Genomic DNA, 22,045 nt, shown 5'->3' with positions numbered 1-22,045 from the left:
ATGGCCATATTTGAAAAACCCACCGCCAGCATCGTTCTCAATGGTGGAAAACTGAAACCATTTCCTCTAAGATCAGGAGCAAGACAAGATTGCCCACTCTCACCACTCTTATTAAACGTAGTTTTGGAAGTTTGGGCCATGGCAATCAGAGAAGAAAAAGAAATCAAAGGAATCCAAATTGGAAAAGAAGAAAAACTATCACTGCTTGCAGATGACATGATACTATACATACAGAATCCTAAAGATGCTACCAGAGTACTAGAGGAGCTAATCAATGGATTCGGTGAAGCAGCAGGATACAGTATTAATGCACAGAGATCTCTTGCATTACTATACAATAACGATGAAAAATCTGAAAAAGAAATTAAGGAAACACACTCACTTACCAATGCAACAAAAATAATAAAATACGTAGGAATAAACCTACCTGAGGAGAAAAAAGAACTGTATGCAGAAAACTATAAGACACTGATGAAAGTAATTAAACACGATACAAACAGATGGAGAGATATACCATGTTCTTGGATTGGAAGAATCAACATTGTGAAAATGACTATACTACCCAAAGCAATCTACAGCTTTAATGCAAAACCTATTAAACTACCAATGGCATTTTTCACAGAACTAGAACAAAAAAATTCACAATTTCTTTGGAAACACAAAAGACCCTGAATAGCCAAAGCAATCTTGAGAAACAAAAATGGAGCTGGAGGAATCAGGCTGCTGGATTTCAGAATACACTACAGAGCTACAGTAATCAAGGCAGTATGGTACTGGCACAAAAACAGAAATATAGATCAAAGGAACAGGATAGAAAACCCAGAGAGAAACCCACACACCTACGGCCAACTTATTTTTGATAAAGGAGGCCAGAATATACAATGGAGAAAAGACAGCCTCTTCAATAAGTGGTGCTGGGAAAACCGGACAGCTACATGTAAAAGAATGAAATTAGAACACTTCCTAACACCATACACAAAAATAAACTGAAAATGGATTGAAGGCCAGAAACTATAAAACTCTTAGAGGAAAACATAGGCAGAACACTCTATGACACAAATCACAGCGAGATCCTTTTTGACCCACCTCCTAGAGAAATGGAAATGAAAAACAAATATAAACAAATGAGACCCAATGCAACTCTAATGCTTTTGCACAGCAAAGGAAGCCATAACCCAGATGAGAAGACAATGCTTCGATTAGGAGAAAATATTTGCAAATGAAGCAACTGAGAAAGGATTAATCTCCAAAATTTACAAGCAGCTCATGCAGCTCAATATGAGAAAAAAAAAAAACCCAACCCAATCCATAAATGGGCAGAAGACTTAAATAGACATTTCTCCAAAGAAGATATACAGCTTGCCAACAAACTCATGAAAGAATGCTCAACATCACTAATCATTATAGAAATGCAAATCAAAACTACATTGAGGTATCACCTCACACCAGTCAGAAGGGCCATCATTAAAATATCTACAAACAATAAATGCTGGAGCTGGTGTGGAGAAAAGGCAAACTTCTTGCACTGTTGGTGGGAATGTAAATTGATACAGCCACTAAGGAGGTTCCTTAAAGAACTAAAAATAGAACTACCACATGACCCAGCAATCCCACTACTTGGTGTATACCCTGAGAAAACCATAATTCAAAAAGAGTCATGCACAATAATGTTCATTGCAGCTCTATTTACAATAGCCAGGAGATGGAAGCAACGTATGTGTCCATCAACAGATGAATGGATAAAAAAGTTGTGGCACATATATACAATGGAATATTACTCGGCCATAAAAAGAAACAAAATTGAATCATTTGTACTGAGGTAGATGGACCTAGAGTCTGTCATACAGAGTGAAGTAAGTGAGTAAGAGAAAAACAAATACCGTATGCTAACACATATATATGGAATCTAAAAAAAAAATGGTCATGAAGAACCTAGGGGCTGGACAGGAATAAAGACGCAGACCTACTAGAAAATGAACTTGAGGACACAGGGAGGGGGAAGGGTAAGCTGGGACAAAGTAAGAGAGTGGCATGTACATATCTACACTACCGAATGTAAAACCGATTGCTAGTGGGAAGCAACCACATAGCACAGGGAGATCAGCTCGGTGCTTTGTGACCATGTAGAGGGCCGGGATAGGGATGGTGGGAGGGAGGGAGATGCAAGAGGGCAGAGATATGGGGACATATGTATATGTATAACAGATTCACTTTGTTACGAAGCAGAAAGTAACACACCCTTGTAAAGCAATTATACTCCACTAAAGATGTTAAAAAAGAAAGAAAGAGACATGTAGCACAATATTCACTGCAGCTCTATTTACAATAGCCAGGACACGGAAGCAACCTAAATGTCCATCGACAGATACATGGATAAAGAACATGTGGCACCTATATACAATGGAATATTACTCAGCCATAGAAGGAAACGAAGTTGAGTTATTTGTACTAAGGTGGATGGACCTAGAGTCTGTCATACAGAAAGAAATAAGTCAGAAAGAGAAAAACAAATACCATATGCTAACACATATATATGGAATCTAAAAAAAAGAAAAATGGTTCTGAAGAACTAGCGACAGGACGGGGATAAAGACGCACATGTAGAGAATGGACTTCAGGACCCAGGGAGGGGCAAGGGTAAGCTGTGGCGAGGTGGAAGAGTACCATTGACATATATACACTACCAAATGTAAACTAGATAGCTAGTGGGAATCAGCCGCATAGCACAGGGAGATCAGCTCGGTGCTTTGTGACCACCTAGAGGTCTGGGATAGGGAAGGTGGGAGGGAGGGATATGCAAGAGGGAAGAGATATGGGGGCATATGTATATGTATGACTGATTCACTTTGTTATAAAGCAGAAACTAACACACCCTTGTAAGGCAATTATACTCCACTAAAGATGTTAAAAAAAAAAAAAAGAAAGTGTCATGTACCACAATGTTCATCGCAGCTCTATATACAATAGCCAGGATATGGAAGCAACCTAAATGTCCATCGACAGATACATGGATAAAGGACATGTGGCACCTATATACAATGGAATATTACTCAGCCATAAAAAGAAACAAAATTGAGTTATTTGTAGTGAGGTGGATGGACCTAGAGTCTGTCATACAGAGTGAAGTAAGTCAGAAAGAGAAAAAGAAATACCATATGCTAACACATATGTATGGAATCTAAAAAAAAAAGAAAAATGGTTGTGAAGAACTAGGGACAGGACGGGGATAAGGGCGCACACGTAGAGAATGGACTTCAGGACCCAGGGAGGGGCAAGGGTAAGCTGGGACGAAGTGAGAGAGTACCATTGACGTATATACACTACCAAATGTAAACTAGATAGCAAGTGGGAATCAGCTGCATAGCACAGGGAAATTAGCTCGGTGCTTTGTGACCACCTAGAGGGCTGGGATAGGGAGGGTGGGAGGGAGATGCCAGAGGGAGGGGATATGGGGATATATGTGTACATATAGCTGATTCACTTTGTTATACAGCAGAAACTAACACACCGTTGTAAAGCAATTACACTCCAATAAAGATGTTAAAAAATTGTTCTGATGAACCCAGGGGCAGGACAGGAATAAAGACGCAGGCATAGAGAATGGACTTGAGGATACAGGGCGGAGGAAGGGTAAGCTGGGACGAAGTGAGAGAATAGCATTGACATATATGCACTACCAAGTGTAAAGTAGATAGCTAGTGGGATGCAGTTGCCTGGCACAGGGAGATTAGCTCGGTGCTTTGTGACCAACTAGAGGGGTGGGATAGGAGGTTGGGAGGGTGATGCAAGAGGGAGGGGATATGGGGATATATGCATACATATAGCTGATTCACTTTGTTATACAGAAGAAACTAACACAACATTGTAATGCAATTATAGTCCAATAAAGATGTTAAAAAATAAATAAAGAGTTTCAAGACAGATAATCCTAATCTTACGTGAACACTGCCAGAGGATAGCAAAGAGGGACTTTTGCCCAACTTAGTCTATGAGACTAGAAAACCTTGACCCTGGAACCAGCAAAGATGCTACGAGGAATGAAACATCAAGTCAATCTTCCTCGTGAACCGAAGACACAAAAAATTCTAAGCAAAACTTTAGCAAACTGAGCCCACCAGTGTACACAAAAGATGATACGCCATAACTAAGTTACATCTATCCTAGGAGAGCAAATCTGGTTTAACATTAGAAAAACTATAGATGGAAGGGGGCATGAGAGAGGTTTGTGTGTTGCTAATATATTCTGCTGTTTGCTCCAGGTGCTAACTGGATGTTTATGTTTAGTTTTTGGAAACTCACTAAGATGTGTACTTCACTAAAGATTTCGAAAAAAAAATCTTATAAATAACCCTCACTGTGTTAACAGATTAAATGATTAGAGTCTTGATCATTTCAGTGGAGGCCAAAGAAGTATAATCCTATATCTATTCATGATTTTTAAGACAATCTTATTAAGCTAGAAATACAAGGGATATTCCTTAATCTGATAAAGGGAAAGAAAGAAAGAATGAGAAAAGAGAGAGAGAACGGAAGAAACAAAAGAGAGAAGGAAGGAAAGAAAGAAAGGAAGGAGAAACAGAGAAAGAATTGAAGAACTAAAGCAAACAATGAAACACAGCAAGCCCATTTTAATATGGAAATGTTGGCATCATTCTGTTTAATATTAGGAATAACCCAAAGATGCCCAATTTTGCAGTCTCTATTTTACCTTGTAGTGGATGTCCTAGCCAGCCAGTAAGAAACTTGTAAGTTGATTACCTTACTTCTGTTACTCATAGATTCACAGAAGACTGTGCACCACTTATAGGCACATGATTAGATATCACAGAGTTTAGCATGGTGGCTGACTTTGAGATCAATATATAAATATATATATATATATTTTTTTTTTTTTCCGGTACGTGGGCCTCCCACTGCTGTGGCCTCTCCCGCTGCGGAGCACTGGCTCCAGACGCGCAGGCCCAGCAGCCATGGCCCACGGGCCCAGCCGCTCTGGAGCAGGTGGGATCCTCCCGGACCGGGGCACGAACCCGTGTCCCGTGCACTGGCAGGCGGACTCCCAACCACTGCGCCACCAGGGAAGCCCCCGAGATCAACATATTTTTTAAAAAGCCAAGTGGAATTCTAGAAATCAGATACAGATAGAAAATGTCATTTTAACCAGATATCAAGCACCAGAGCAACAACATTCCAGAGTTCTTGGGATAAATGCAATAAAGGATGTACAAGATCTGAAGGTACAAAAGGTAAAGCTAAATACTAAGCTGAGAGATTCCAACATTAAAGAAGACCCACAAAAATAGAGAGCCATCCCATGTTGGTGACTAGGAAGGCTGGATATCATAAAGATAGCCAATTCTCTCTTAACTGATCCACAGATTCAATGAAAATGCAATCCAAATCTACCGCAAATGAGTTTTCAGGAAACATGTCATGCTGATCCTAACATTTATATTTTAGAATTTAGGAAGGGCAAAAGGCGAAGAATAGTAAAGATAAGCCTAGAGATGATGAATAAGGTGTGAAGACTTGTCCTACCAGAGATCAAAATGTCTTACCAAGAGATAAAAATTAACACAGTGTAGTACTGGCACGGGAATAGACCAATTTATCTGTGGAACAGAACAGGGAATTCAGAAACAGAGACACACGAATAAAGACCAAAATGACTCCAGACAGTGCCAAATGTTCCCTGGAGATGCAAAATCTGACTGTGAATTACGAACCCCTGCCTGAGAATCCCTGACATAGGAATACGGAGCGACCTTAGAAACACACGCTGAATTTTGTAAAAGTAAGTTACAGAATACCAAGGACGTGTGTTTAAAAGGCATGCGTGTACAGTATTTCACATCCAAAGAGAGAACAGTTCGGGAAACAAGGTTTGGAGAGCACAAAGCTCTACTTCACTTCCGGAGTTAAATGGCCGGCCGCCCAATAAAGCCAGCGAGAGGAGAACTGGGAGGGAAGCGACGAGTGGGGCAGGACTTTGGTCAGTGACCTTCGGATGAGCTTGAAGCTCATTGGTCGCTGGCCATAGCAGTGGGAGGTGAAAGGCAGAGCTGGAAGCTCATTGGCCTTTGAAGGCAGAGCGGGAAAGGGAGCGAGAGCTGAGGCTTCCTTCGGGTCTCCTGTCCCAGCAGATTGATTCTGACCTGGTGGAGGCTGGGGTAACCACAGACTGGCATCAGGAATAGGACCCTCATTCTCCACACCTCTTCTTTCCTCCCTCCCTCCTGCTATGGATCCCCAACCCCTTCTCCTCTCCTCCATCTCAGCCGGGTACCTCATGTCCCGCCCCGCCCCACCCCCACCCCCACCCCCACCTCCCACTCCACACCCAACCCCAGCCCCCTTGGCTGAAGTCCTGTGGGACGGACGACCGCTTGCTGAGGCCTCCTGACACCTGGCCTCTGGCCCCTGGGGCAGGGCTTATGCCCCTCCCTTTGATTCTGAGGTGGGTGTGGCAGGGAATGGTCTGGCAGCCTGAGAGGAGGTGGTGCACTCTGGGTGCGGGAGGAGGGGAAGGTGTGCTCAAGCGTGATTGGTTTTTTTTTTTTTTTTTTGCGGTACGCGGGCCTCTCACTGTTGTGGCCTCTCCCGTTGCGGAGCACAGGCTCCCGATGCGCAGGCTCAGCGGCCATGGCTCACGGGCCCAGCCGCTCCGTGGCATGTGGGATCTTCCCGGACTGGGGCACGAACCCGTGTCCCCTGCATCGGCAGGCGGACTCTCAACCCCTGCGCCACCAGGGAAGCCCAAGCATAATTGTTGAAGTTTGGAGAGGAGCATGGAAGATTGTTGGGAGGCTGTGGAGGGAATGCACGGGTTTGCATGAAAGCAGAGAGGGTGTGTTGGTGCAAGAGAACAATTAGTGTAGTGAGGAGTTGGCTTTTGACTAGATCAGGGTCTGGCATTCACTAGGGGGGATCAACAAACATCTACTTGATAAATAATTGAGGGAATTAATGAAAATAATGATTGAAACAGGGGCTTGAGATCCAGCAGAATATGATTTCATGAGATGCAAAGGGGTGTCAGTTTAAAGAGGGAGCAAGAGAATAATTAAGATTTCGATGGGGTGCAAGAAAAAAAAATAGGAGTGGAAGGTGAGAGGAAGATTGAATGTAGGGCATACAGGAGACTAATAATAGAATTGAATGCAGAGGGGCATAGAATCATGAGCAGGGAGTGAATGAATGCAGGAAGTTAGGAAGACAATTGTGGAAGTGGATGCCAGGAATAATAGCTGGGCATAGCAGAATACAAGATGATACATGAGAAAGGGAAGTAGTAATTGTTGAAGGGGGCGTGAGAGTGCATGTGCATGCCTGTGAAGGGTGTCTATGTGGAGTGAAGGTAGGCAGAGAGACTAGTAATTGGATTGAAAATATACAGGACCCATGCCCAGAGTTTCTTGCAACCTGCCTATGCGTGAGTGGAGCGCCCTGGGAAGGAGGCTACACGAAGTAAGAAGGGAGGGTACAATCTCATTTCAACGGTGAGCTGGGTGGAGAAGAATCCAGCCGCCTCAGATGGGGCTTTCCAAGGGCAGAGGGAGTACGTTGTGGGTAGGGGATCATGTGGCCACCCTGACCTCCACTCCTTGCTCTAGAACCATGGATCCCAATGAAATGCCTGCTGTGCCCTGCGGCCCCCCTGACTCCACCACTGGACTTGAGACCGGAGCCCCATGGGGGATTGAACCTGGCCCCAGAAGAGCTAAACGTCGCAGAGCCCGCTGCCACAAACACGGCATCACTGCCCAAGTCAAGGACCAGGAGCACTACTGCCTCTTCAAGGTCTGCGAGTGTCACAAGTGTGCCCTCTTCTCGTGAGTATGGTGTCTGACAAGGGGAGGGGAGTGGGCTCCTCTAAAGGTGACTGACTTTAGACCTGCAATCCCCCACTTTAGGGAACACTGCAGCATCTTGCCTGCTGAGAGTACCTTGAAGTCAGAGCAGGGGCCACTCCGAAAGAGGCACCTGACTGAAGGACTGATAAGGAGTGGGACCACCTCTCCCAAAGCTCACAGTCATGTCAACAAGTTGGCCATTCAAGCAGGAGTCCCCAGTGAGTATCTCTGGCCAGGGAGGGTGTCTGAGTTTTGGGTGTAGGGAGCATGAGTAGTTCTGTCACCAGTCCTACCACCCAATTTCGATGTGGCTTTGGGCAAGTTACTCCTTGGGCCTTAGCTTCCCCAACTATAAAACCTCATCAATATTATCTACCAAGTGTTGGTGGGCTGGAGACATCTGGGGGGGGGGGTGCAGTCAAAAAGGTCCACAGTGGGATGAGGCCTCAGATTGGGTGGGAGGTAGAGTCGGGGGGAGACGGTCAGGGAGAAAGGCTCACCTAAGCTGTCCCCAGTCTCTCACAGTTGGGAAGGAGAACATCAGCTTGAGGCCCACCCCTGTGCAACCCCTGGGGAGGAGTCTGGGGCCAGTGTGGGAAGCTTCCACCTCAGCCACTGCCCAGACCCCTTCCTGTGTCCTGAAGACCTGGGTACCATCTCTAACCCTACTGCAACTTGCCATATGACCCTGGGGGGGAAAAATACTTCTCTCTGGGTCTCATAGTCCCCAGTCCCAAAATGAAGAGTAGGACTAGCTGGTCTTCAAGGTCTTCCCAACTCTGACATCCTGGGCTCCTATTGTTGTCCTAAAACATGCCCACATCTCCTTTCCATGGCCGGCTTGGTCCCTGACTCCAACCTGTGCTCTCTGCTCCTGCAGGCAAGCTCCCAAGGAGCTCTGCTGATCGGTCTGGCCTCGGAATCTTTGTCTCTGTCCTGGACTCCAGCACCCTTGAAGAAGCAACTAACAATTTCTCTTTCCAGGAAGACACACAGACCCCCTGCCCTGCCCAGCAGGTGAGTAGAGTGAGAAGGACCATGGAGCTAGTTGTATATTTTGTTATTGAGTGCCCAACCTTCTGGTTAAGGCCATGGCAGCAAGAAAGAGGAAGTGAAGGCAGTGCGGTGCAAGTGGAGGAGGAGGAGGAGGAGGAGAAGGTGGCATCTCAGACTATGGGGCAACGACAGAGCTCTCCCAGATTTGCCATTTCCAATTTGTGAGACTTTGGAAAAGTAACTTTACATCTCTGAGCCTCTATTTTCCTATCAGTGTACTGAGAGGGGACAATATTCTACACCTATAACATTGACAAGAGGACTAGCACAAGGCCTGCCACATAGCAGGCCTTTGACAACTGGAGGCTGTTATTCCACATGAAACAAATCGATGGGATAGAAGCTCCTGCTGAGAAGGGGGGCCATGATGGTGAGGCCCACCATCTCACCCAGGCGAGAGTCTAATAACCGTCAGAGAAAAGTTCCTGGAGATGAGCCAAGCTGGCCCTTCAAGTGCCTTGGGAAACTTGATTGGGGAATATGGAGGCAAGAACCAGTCCTTGGACAGGGACAGTAATCACGTCACTCCAGGTGCCTTGAAGATTAAAACACAGACACCTCTGACTTCCCATAATCTTTACTGTTGCCTTGGGAGTTTTGAAAAAGCTGGGAGGAATTAGTGTCTCAGGAAAGATATAGAAAAAGAAAGGTACAGAAAAGAAGACAGTCCAAGCAGGGGAACGGACTTGTCCAAGCCACAACGACTAATGGCCAGCTGGCATTCAGACTCCCACATGCAGATATTGCAAAATCCTTGCTCCTCTCTCTCTACTGGTAGTATGTGCCTGCCAGAGGGGTAAATCCCCTGGCTTCTCCTTTCCTTGTTCCTAGATGCTCAACTCTGATCCTCCAGCCCTGTGCCACCCTTAACCCCCTTCTACTGCAGCCACGGATTCTGGGGAAATTGTGGGGTCCAGAACCCTGGCAGGGGCCAAGCTTAGTGAAGGAGAAGAGCAGAAGGCCTCAGGGTAGCTGGGGACTGAAGGGGCACGGGGGAGGTGTGGGTTCCCAGCTCCCATTCTCTCACATCCTTTGCTTTGCAGGCTCCCAAAGCTTCCGACCAGGTCTCGGTTTCTGCCTCCTCAGAGTGGCAGCGAAAACTGGAAGCGGCCGAGGCTCTGCTGGCTCTGAGAGAATCTTCCCAGGCCCCTTCTGGCTCCATCTCTGTGCTCCAGCCCTGAGTTGCACCAGGTAGCCTGGTCTTTGAAAGGAGAACATGGGGTTGGGGATAGTTGGGAAATGGGAGGCGGTTGTGTTAAGCAGGGCCTGACTGGGAAGTCAGAGTAGGAGGGGGGTTGGGGGTTGAACCTCTTTGGGCCCAGGCAGCCAAGCTCCTCAGTCTGACTCTTGAAGTGGCAGTACATGGTTGTTCAGTGAATCATCGGTTTATGGAGCATTGTGCTCAACACCAAATGTCCAGTGCCCTGATGTCAAGAAATAAGGAAACCAAGTCCCTAAGAGTAGCAGGGACCTACCCTAGGGCATGCAGCATATCAAGTGGAAGAACCAGGTCTCCTGACTCCCGGCCCAGGACTTTCTATCCAGACCCCTGAAGTCTGCTGTGACCTGGGGAGGACATACATAGGTGGCAAGAGCCTAGTGCAGAAGGAGATCTGGTTCCTGCCTTCAGGGAGCTTCCAGTCTCAAGGTGGAGCATGGATGCCTTCACAAGTCGTGTTTTGCGGCTGTATCTCACTGATGAGCCTGGGGAGGAAGGACTGGAGGCGAGATAGACACCTGGGGAGGCTGAGAGGGAAGGCTGGGCACGACCAGACCAAAATGGTGCATTCGGTATGGAGTGTGAGTGAAGCAGCCACCCTGAAGGAACTGCTGGAACAGAGGGGATGAGGGTGGAGAGGCTACCAGTCACGGAGGTCTGGCATGCCAGGCTTAGGAGGTTAGATCAGCCACTGTGGGTGATGAGGAGCCAGGGAATGTCTGAACTAGGGAGGAGCATATTCAGAGACACTGGGCTTGACAAAAAGAAATGTGGTGGCTGTGATGGAGGGTTTGGAGGAGGCAGGACTTGAGGTGGGCAAACCAGCAAGGAAGAGTTCTGTGCAATACAGTCCAGGTGACAAAGCCTTGATTGGGTGGAACAAAAAAGAGGGGAGAGCCAGGAGGGAAAGTGGGTGTGACCTGACCCTGACCCCGTTCTTTGTGTATACAGCTCCTGCTGGAGATAGAGGACTTCAGCCTCCTAACCCCTCTCTTGGGCCTGCGCCAGCCAGCTCTGTTTCTCTGCCTAATGGACACCTGGGGTGCATCTCCCCCTTGAGCTAGAAGCCCAGAGGGGGAGAACTCACTAAAATACTGCCTATGTATGCATTTGCAAAATGCTTAATGTCCAAAATTCTTAACGTCTTTTTCTAAGCCCTTAGGCGCTTATATAAGCTTTCAGACCCGTTTTTTTATACGGGGCAATTCCTTGACTGAGGATGGATATTCTTGTACCTCCATCCTTTACTTTCTTGGATCCCAGGGCCTTTTAATGTCTCTTATGAAAACAGGGTTGTACAATCTAAGCTGATCAGTCTCTAAATAGGGTTCTGTGTGAGTCCATATGTTCATCTGCCAGAGGTTTTATTGGATTCGTGATTGTGAACATACTGACACGCTCATATACTTATCCATGCATGTGAAAATCTGAGGATGTTTTCATTTTGTGTCTAGGTTTGTGTGTGAGAGCAAATAATAAACCCTTGTTGTAAGGCACTGAGATATAGGAGTTGTTTGTTACCACAGTATAACTTAGACTCTCCTGACTCTAACAGACTCGTTCAATTCACTTTTCAAAGGGAGAAGCTCTTTACTCAATAACTGGGATTTCTTAACATGGCTAGATAAGAAAATGGTAGAAAAAAAGAAAAGCGTAGGAGATTTATTCATTCAGCAAGTAAGTGCCTACGCCTTTCCTGGCATAGACTGCTTCCAGTTGTCCAGAGGGCCACAAATTGAGATGTCTGCAGAATCAAGCAGATTATATAAATGAGTAGAGCAGGCCAGATGGGGTCTGGCCAATTGACAGTGCATGCTCTACCTAAGGGGGCAGCTGTCACTTGGCTCTAGCCAATTGTTGCCATGCAGGAATGTGGGCTCATTGTTGCCCCATCTCCTGATTTTTCAAGAGAAGATGAAATTCTAGATTTCTATGTAAAATATCTCAATTTTCAAATGTTGGCTCTGGTTTCCTCTTTAAGCCCTTTACATGGGCCAAACAACACATCCCAGCAGGCCAACTTTGGCCAATGGAATGCCAGTTTGATTCTAGTCCAATATGTATTTTACAGTGGGGGGAAACTGAAGCCAATCAGGACAAGAAGAATCAAAGAGGGGAGATGAATTAGACCTGGGGACTACTTTTGAAGGACCCAGGAAATACAAGGAAGAATCATTATCATTTCGTTATTCTGTGTTCACCGTATGCTAAGCACATAGAACCTCACAACAGCTCTGTAAGCTAAGCATTATTATCACCCTTTTACATATGAGGAAATGCGCTCAAAGAGTTGCACAAGTGTTTGAAGGGAAATGTTTAGCCAAAGATGGGTGGAGACTCCCTTCTCTTTGCCTTGCCCTAAATTAGCTAATAAATTTACTTTTTTACAAAGTGTCGAGTGAGAAGTTCAAAGCTTCAAGCCACAGACGCCCAGTCAGAAGGGTCTTTCAAGAATCATCCCTTTATTTCATACTCAAAGTAACAATCTATAGGAATTGATCAGATCTACCTGCACTTGATTCTCAGTCCTCTGATGACACAACGCACTGAACTAAAATTAGCCCCTGGGGACAGACACCAAAACAACGGGAACTACGAACCTGCAGGCTGCAAAAAGGAGACCCCAAACACAGTAAGATAAGCAAAATGGGAAGATAGAAAAACACACAGCAGATGAAGGAGCAAGATAAAAACCCACCATAGGGCTTCCCTGGTGACACAGTGGTTGAGAATCTGTCTGCTAATGCAGGGGACACAGGTTCGAGCCCTGGTCTGGGAGGATCCCACATGCTGCGGAGCATCTGGGGCCGTGAGCCACAAGTACTGAGCCTGCGCATCTGGAGCCTGTGCTCCGCAACAAGAGAGCCTGCGATAGTGAGAGGCCTGCGCACCGCGATGAAGAGTGGCCCCCGCTTGCCACATCTAGAGAAAGCCCTCGCACAGAAGCGAAGACCCAACACAGCAAAAATAAATAAATTAATTAATTAATAAACTCCTACCCCCAACATTACAAAAAAACCAACCAGACCTAGCAAATGAAGAGGAAATAGGCAGTCTACCTGAAAAAGAATTCAGAATAATGATAGTAAAGATGATCCAAAATCTTGGAAATAGAATAGAAAAAATGCAATAAACATTTAACAAGGACCTAGAACAATGAAAGATGAAACAAACAATGATGAACAACACGATAAATGAAATGAAAAATACTCTAGATGGGATCAATAGGAGAATAACTGAGACAGAAGAACGAATAAGTTACCTGGAAGATAAAATAGTGGAAATAACTACTGCAGAGCAGAATAAAGCAAAAGAATGAAAAGAACTGAGGACAGTCTCAGAGCCCACTGGGACAACACTAAACGCACCAGCATTCGAATTATAGGGGTTCCAGAAGAAGAAGAGAATAAGAAAGGGACTGAGAAAATCTTTGAAGAGATTATAGTTGAAAACTTCCCTAATATGGGAAAGGAAATAGTTAATCAAGTCCAGGAAGCACAGACAGTCCCATACAGGGTAAATCGAAGGAGAAGTACGCCAAGACACATATTAATCAAACTGCCAAAAATTAAATACAAAGAAAATATATTAAAAGCAGCAAGGGAAAAACAACAAATAACACACAAGGGAATCTGGATAAGGTTAACAGCTGATCTTTCAGCAGAAACTCTGCAAGCACAAGAGACTGGCAGGACATATTTGAAGTGATGAAGGAGAAAAACCTGCAACCAAGATTACTCTACCCAGCAAGGATCTCATTCAGATTTGATGGAGAAATTAAAACCTTTACAGACAAGCAAAAGCTGAGAGAGTTCAGCACCACCAAATCAGCTCTACAACAACTGCTAAAGGAACTTCTCTAGGCAAGAAACACAAGAGAAGGGAAAGACCTACAATAACAAACACAAAACAATTAAGAAAATGGGAATAGGTACATACATATTGATAATTATCTTAAATGTAAATGGACTAAATGCTCCCAGAAACACACAGATTGGCTGAATGGATACAAAAACAAGACCCATATATTTGCTGTCTATAAGAGACCCACTTGAGACCTAGAGACACATACAGACTGAAAGTAAGGGGATGGAAAAAGATACTTCATAAAAATGGAAACCAAAAGAAAGCTGGAGTAGCAATTCCCATATCAGACAAAATAGACTTTAAAATAAAGACTACTAGAATAGACAAAGAAGGACACTACATAATGATCAAGGGATCGATCCAAGAAGAAGGTATAACAATTGTAAATATTTATACACCCAACATAGGAGCACCTCAATCCATAAGGGAAATACTAACAGCCATAAAAGGGGAAATCGACAGTAACACATTAATAGTAGGGGACTTTAACATCCCCACTTTCACCAACAGACATATCATTCAAAATGAAAATAAATAAGGAAACACAAGCTTTAAAGGATACATTAAACAAGATGGACTTAATTGATATTTATAGGACATTCCATCCAAAACCAACAGAATACACATTTTTCTCTAGTGCTCATGGAACATTCTCCATGATAGATCATATCTTGGATCACAAATCAAGCCTTGGTAAATTTAAGAAAATTGAAATTGTATCAAGTATCTTTTCCGAACACAACGCTATGAGACTAGATATCAATTACAAGAAAAGATCTGTAAAAAATACAAACACATGGAGGCTAAACAATACACTACTTAATAACGAAGTGATCACTGAAGAAATCAAAGAGGAAATCAAAAAACACCTAGAAACAAATGACAATGGAGACCCGACGACCCAAAATCTATGGGATGCAGCAAAAGCAGTTCTAAGTGGGAAGTTCATAGCAATACAATCCTACCTTAAGAAACAGGAAACAACTCGAATAAACAACCTAACCTTGCACCTAAAGCAATTAGAGTAAGAAGAACAAAAAACCCCCAAAGTTAGCAGAAGGAAAGAAATCATAAAAATCAGATCCGAAATAAATGAAAAAGAAAAGAAGGAAACGATAGCAAAGATCAATAAAACTAAAAGCTGGTTCTTTATGAAGATAAACAAAATTGATAAACCATTAGCCAGTCTCGTCAAGAAAAAAAGGGAGAAGACTCAAGTCAATACAATTAGAAATGAAAAAGGAGAAGTAACAACTGACACTGCAGAAATACAAAAGATCATGAGAGATTACTACAAGCAACTCTATGCCAATAAAATGGACAAACTGGAAGAAATGGACAAATACTTAGAATGCACAACCTGCCAAGACTGAACTAAGAAGAAATAGAAAATATGAACAGAGCAATCACAAGCACTGAAATTGAAACTGTGATTAAAAATCTTCCAACAAACAAAAGCCCAGGACCAGATGGCTTCACAGGCGAATTCTATCAAACATTTAGAGACGAGCAAACACCTATCCTTCTCAAACTCTTCCAAAATATAGCAGAGAGAGGAACACTCCCAAACTCATTCTATGAGGTCACCATCACCTTGATACCAAAACCAGACAAGGATGTCACAAAGAAAGAAAACTACAGGCCAATATCACTGATGAACATAGACGCAAAACTCCTCAACAAAATACTAGCAAACAGAATCCAACGACACATCAAAAGGATCATAAACCATGATCAAGTGGGGTTTATTCCAGGAATGCAAGGATTTTTCAATATACACAAATCAATCAATGTGATACACCATATTAACAAATTGAAAGAGAAAAACCATATGGTCATCTCAATAGATGCAGAGAAAGCTTTCGACAAAATTCAACACCCATTTATGATAAAAACCCTGCAGAAAGTAGGCATAGAGTGAACTTTCCTCAACATAATATAGGCCATATATAACGAACCCACAGCCAACATCATCCTCAAAGGTGAGAAACTGAAAGAATTTCCACTAAGATCAGGAACAAGACAAGGTTGCCCACTCTCACCACTTTTATTCAACATAGTTTTGGAAGTTTTAGCCACAGCAATCAGAGAAGAAAAGGAAATAAAAGGAATCCAAATCAGCAAAGAAGAAGTAAAGCTGTCACTGTTTGCAGATGACATGTTATTATACATAGAGAATCCTAAAGATGCTACTAGAAAACTACTAGAGCTAATCAATGAATTTGATAAAGTATCAGGGTACAAAATTAATGCACAGAAATCTCTGGCATTCCTATACACTAATGATGAAAAATCTGAAAGTGAAATCAAGAAAACACTCCCATTTACCATTGCAACAAAAAGAATAAAATATCTAGGAATAAACATACCTAAGGAGACAAAAGACCTGTATGCAGAAAATTATAAGACACTGATGAAAGAAATTAAAGATGATACAAATAGGTGGAGAGATATACCATATTCTTGGATTGGAAGAATCAACATTGTGAAAATGACTATAGTACCCAAAGCAATCTAAAGATTCAATGCAATCCCTATCAAACTACCACTGGCATTTTTCACAGAACGAGAACAAAAAATTTCACAATTTGTATGGAAACACAAAAGAGCCCGAATAGTCAAACCAATCTTGAGAACGAAAAATGGAGCTGGAGGAATCAGGCTCCCTGACTTCAGACTATACTACAAAGCTACAGTAATCAAGACATTATTGTACTGGCACAAAAACAGAAAGATAGATCAATGGAACAGGATAGAAAGCCCAGAGATAAACCCACGCACATATGGACACCTTATCTTTGATAAAGGAGGCAGGAATGTACAGTGGAGAAAGGACAGCCTCTTCAATAAGTGTTGCTGGGAAAACTGGACAGGTACATGTACAAGTATGAGATTAGATCACTCCCTAAGACCATACACAAGTAAAGCTCAAAATGTATTAAAGACCTAAGTGTTAGGCCAGAAACTATCAAACTCTTAGAGGAAATCATAGGCAGAACACTCCATGACATAAATCACAGCAAGATCCTTTCTGACCCACCTCCTAGAGAAATGGAAATAAAAACAAAAATAAACAAATGGGACCTAATGAAACTTAAAAGCTTTTGCACAGCAAAGGAAACCATAAACAACACCAAGAGACAACCCTCAGAATGGGAGAACATATTTGCAAATGAAACAACTGACAAACGATTAATCTCCAAAATTTATAAGCAGCTCATGCAGCTCAATAACAAAAAAAACAAACAACCCAATCCATAAATGGGCAGAAGCCCTAAATAGACATTTCTCCAAAGAAGATATACAGACTGCCAACAAACACATGAAAGAATGCTCAACATCATTAATCATTAGAGAAATGCAAATCAAAACTACAATGAGATATCATCTCACACTGGTCAGAATGGCCATCATCAAAAAATCTAGAAACAATAAATGCTTGAGAGGGTATGGAGATAAAGGAACACTCTTGCACTGCAGGTGGGAATGTGAATTGGTACAGCCACTACGGATAACAGTATGGACGTTCCTTAAAATACTACAAATAGAACTACCATATGACCCAGCAATCCCACTTCTGGGCATATACCCTGAGAAAACCATAACTCAAAAACAGTCATGTACCAAAATGTTCATTGCAGTTCTATTTACAATAGCCAGGATATGAAAACAACCTAAGTGTCCATCATCGGATGAGTGGATAAAGAAGATGTGGCACATATATACAATGGAATATTACTCAGCCATAAAAAGAAAGGAAATTGAGCTATTTTTAATGAAGTGGATAGGACTAGAGTCTGTCATACAGAGTGAAGTAAGTCAGAAAGAGAAAGACAAATACCATATGCTAACCCATATATATGGAATTTAAGGGAAAAATGTCATGAAGAACCTAGGGGTAAGACAGGAATAATGACACAGAGCTACTAGAGAGTGGACTTGAGGATATGAGGAGGGGGAAGGGTAAGATGTGACAAAGCGAGAGAGAGGCATGGACATATATACACTACCAAACGTAAGGTAGATAAGTAGTGGGAACCAGTTGCCTAGCACATTGATATCAGCTCGGTGCTTTGTGACCAGCTAGAAAGGTGAGATAGGGAAGGTGTGAGGGAGGCCGACGCAAGAGGGAAGAGATATGGGGATATATGTATATGTATAACTGATTCAGTTTGTTGTAAAGCAGAAAATTACACACCACTGTAAAGCAATTATACTCCAATAAAAATGTTAAAACAATGTTTAAAATGTTAGAAAAAAAGTTTACATGTGTTTTTCATATGGTTAAAACGTATTCTCGGAAGGGAGGAGGAAGTTGGTGGAAGAGTAAGACACAGAGATCACCTTCCTCCTCACAGATACAACAGAAATACATCTGCACGTGGAACTGCTCCTATAGAACACTCACTGAACGCTGGCAGTAGACCTCAGACCTCCCAAATGGCAAGAAACTCCCCACGTACCTGGGTAGGGCAAAAGAAAGAAGAAAATACAGAGACAAAGGAATAGCGACGGGACCAGCACTAGTGGGAGGGAGCTGTGAAGCAGGAAAGGTTTCCACACACTAGGAAGCCCGTTCCCGGGCGGAGACTGTGGGTGGCGGAAGGGGGAAGCTTCAGAACTGCAGAGGAGAGCACAGCAACAGGGGTGCGGAGGGGAAAGCGGAGAGGTTCCCGCACAGAGGATCGGTGCCAACCAGCACTCACCTGCCCGAGAGGCTTGTCTGCCCACCCGCCGGGGCAGGAGGGGGCTGGGAGCTGAGGCTTGGGCTTCAGTCGTATCGCAGGGAAAGGACTGGCAGCGTGAACACAGCCTAAAGGGGTTAGTGCACCAAGGCTAGCTGGGAGGGAGTCCAGGAAAGTCCGGACCTGCCGAAGAGGCAAGAGACTTTTTCTTCCCTCTTCGTTTCCTGGTGCGCGAGGAGAGGGGATTAAAAGTGCTCCTTAAAGGAGCTCCAGAGATGGGTGCAAGCCGCGGCTATCAGCACGGACCCCAGAGATGGGCATGAGACGCTAAAACTGCTGCTGCAGCCACCAAGAAGCCTGTGTGCAAGCACAGGTCACTATCCACACCTCCCCTACCGGGAGTCTGTGCAGACCGCCACAGCCAGAGTCCCATGATACAGGGACAACTTCCCCCGGAGAACGCACAGCGCGCCTCAGGCTGGCGCAATGTCATGCCAGCCTCTGCCGCCACAGGCTTGCCCTGTTCCCCTCCTTCCCCCCAGCCTGAGAGAGCCAGAGCCCCGAATCAGCTGCTCCTTTAACCCCGTCCTTTCTGAGGGAAGAACAGACGACCTCAGGTGACCTACACACAGAGGCGGGGCCAAATCCAAAGCTGAACACCAGGAGCTGTGCAAACAAGGAAGAGAAAGGGAAATCTCTCCCAGCAGCCTCAGGAGCAGCGGATGAAATCCCCACAATCAACTTGATGTACCCTGCATCTGTGGAATACCTGAATAGACAACGAATCATCCCAAATTGAGGAGGTGGACTTTGAGAACAAGATATACTATTTTCTCCCCTTTTTGTGAGTGTGTGTATGCTTCTGTGTGAGACTTTGTATAGATTTGCTTTCACTATTTGTCCTAGGGTCTGTCCGTACATTTTTTTTTTACATTGAAAAAATAATATTTTCTTCATAATTATTTTTTATTTTAATAACTTTATTTTTTATCTCACATTATTTTATCCTCTTTCTTTCTTTCTTTCTTTCTTTCTTTCTTTCTTTCTTTTGCTTTCTTTCTACTTTTTCTCCCTTTTATTCTGAGCTGTGTGGATGAAAGGCTCTTGATGCTCCAGCCAGGAGTCAGTGCTGTGCCTCTGAGGTGGGAGAGCCAAATTCAGGACACTGGTCCACAAGAGACCTCCCAGATCCATGCAATATCAAATGGCGAAAATCACCCACAGATCTCCATCTCAACACCAAGACCCAGCTTCACTCAACGACCAGCAAGCTACAGTGCTGGACACCCTATGCAAAACAACTAGCAAGACAGGAACACAGACCCATCCATTAGCATAGAGGCTGCCTAAAATCATAATAAGGCCACAGACACCCCAAAACACACCACCAGACATCGACCTGCCCACAGGAAAGACAAGATCCAGACTCATCCACCAGAAAACAGGCACTAGTCCCCTCCACCAGGAAGCCTACACAACCTACTGAACCAACCTTAGCCACTGGGGACAGACAACAAAAACAACAGGAACTACGAACCTACAGCCTGCAAAAAGGAAACCCCAATCACAGCAAGATAAGCTAAATGAGGAGACAGAAAAACACACAGCTGATGAAGGAGCAAGGTAAAAACCCACCAGACCTAACAAATGAAGAGGAAATAGGCAGTATACCTGAAAAAGAATTCAGAATAATGATAGTAAAGATGACTCAAAATCTTGGAAACAGAATAGAGAAAATGCAAGAAACATTTAACGAGGAACTAGAAGAACTAAAGAGGAAACAAGAAAGATGAACAACACAATAAATGAAATTTAAAATACTCTGGATGGGATCAATAGCAGAATAAGTGAGGCAGAAGAAAGGGTGAGTGACCTGGAAGATAAAAGAGTGGAAATAACCACTACAGAGCAGAATAAAGAAAAAAGATTGAGAAAAACTGAGGACAGTCTCAGAGACCTCTGTGACAACATTAAACACACCAACACTCGAATTACAGGGGTCCCAAAAGAAGAAGAAAAAAAGAAAGGGACTGAGAAAATATTTGAAGAGATTATAGTTGAAACCTTTCCTAATATGGGAAAGGAAATAGTTAATCAAGTCCAGGAAGCACAGAGAGTCCCATACAGGATAAATCCGAGGAGAAACATGCCAAGACACATATTAATCGAACTATCAAAAATTAAATACAAAGAAAACATACAAAAAGCAGCAAGGGAAAAACAACAAATAACACACAAGGGAATCTCCATAAGGTTAACAGCTGATCTTTCAGCAGAAACTTTGAAAGCCAGAAGGGGGTGGCAGGACATATTTAAAGTGATGAAGGAGAAAAATCTACAACCAAGATTACTTTACCAAGCAAGGATCTCATTCAGATTTGATGGAGAAATTAAAACCTTTACAGACAAGCAAAAGCTGAGAGAGTTCAGCACCACCAAATCAGCTTTAAAACAAATGCTAAAGGAACTTCTCTAGGCAAGAAACACAAGAGAAGGAAAGGACCTACAATAAGAAATCCCAAACAATTAAGAAAACGGGATTAGGGACATACATATCGATAATTACCTTAAAGGTAAATGGATTGAATGTGCCCACCAAAAGACACAGACTGGCTGAAGGGATACAAAAACAAGACCCATATATATGCTGTCTACAAGAGACCCACTTCAGACCTAGGGACACATACAGACTGAAAGTGAGGGGATGGAAAAATATATTCCATGCAAATGGAAATCAAAAGAAAGCTGGAGTAGCAATTCTCATATCAGACGAAATAGACTTTAAAATAAAGACTATTAGAAGAGACAATGAAGGGCACTACATAATGATCAAGGGATCGGCCCAAGAAGAAGATGTAACAATTGTAAATATTTATGCACCCAACATAGGAGCACCTCAGTCCATAAGGCAAACGCTAACAGCCATCAAAGGGGAAATTGACAGTAACACATTCATAGTAGGGGAATTTAACACCCCACTTTCACCAATGGACAGATCATCCAAAATGAAAATAAATAAGGAAACACAAGCTGTAAATGATACATTCAACAAGATGGACTTAATTGATATTTATAGGACATTCCTTCCAAAAACAAGAGAATACACATTCTTCTAAAGTGCTCATGGAACATTTTCTGGGATAGATCATATCTTGGGTCACAAATCAAGCCTTGGTAAATTTAAGAAAACAGAAATTGTATCAAGTATCTTTTCCGAACACAATGCTATGAGACTAGATATCAATTACAGGAAAAGATCTGTAAAAAATACAAACACATGGAGGCTAAACAATACACTACTTACTAACCAAGAGATCACTGAAGAAATCAAAGAGGAAATCAAAAAACACCTAGAAACAAATGAC

General features: G+C 43.3%; 1 protein-coding gene across 1 annotated transcript in view; it reads left to right on the top strand.

Annotated features, from left to right (window-relative positions):
• Nucleotides 1-10,090, top strand: part of LOC132513346 (doublesex- and mab-3-related transcription factor C1-like) — a 162,914-nt gene extending 152,824 nt beyond the window's left edge. Inside the window, exons 3-6 of the mRNA XM_060137586.1 lie at nucleotides 7,614-7,832; nucleotides 7,914-8,071; nucleotides 8,734-8,870; nucleotides 9,953-10,090. Of these exons, the coding sequence (XP_059993569.1) occupies nucleotides 7,614-7,832; nucleotides 7,914-8,071; nucleotides 8,734-8,870; nucleotides 9,953-10,090 (652 nt within the window). The remainder of the gene's footprint in view (nucleotides 1-7,613; nucleotides 7,833-7,913; nucleotides 8,072-8,733; nucleotides 8,871-9,952) is intronic.
• The last annotated feature ends 11,955 nt before the right edge of the window (nucleotides 10,091-22,045 follow it).

This window comes from Lagenorhynchus albirostris, chromosome X (genome assembly GCF_949774975.1).
Source record: "Lagenorhynchus albirostris chromosome X, mLagAlb1.1, whole genome shotgun sequence".
Taxonomy (NCBI): domain Eukaryota; kingdom Metazoa; phylum Chordata; class Mammalia; order Artiodactyla; family Delphinidae; genus Lagenorhynchus; species Lagenorhynchus albirostris.
This window is presented reverse-complemented; position numbering and strand designations above follow the sequence as displayed.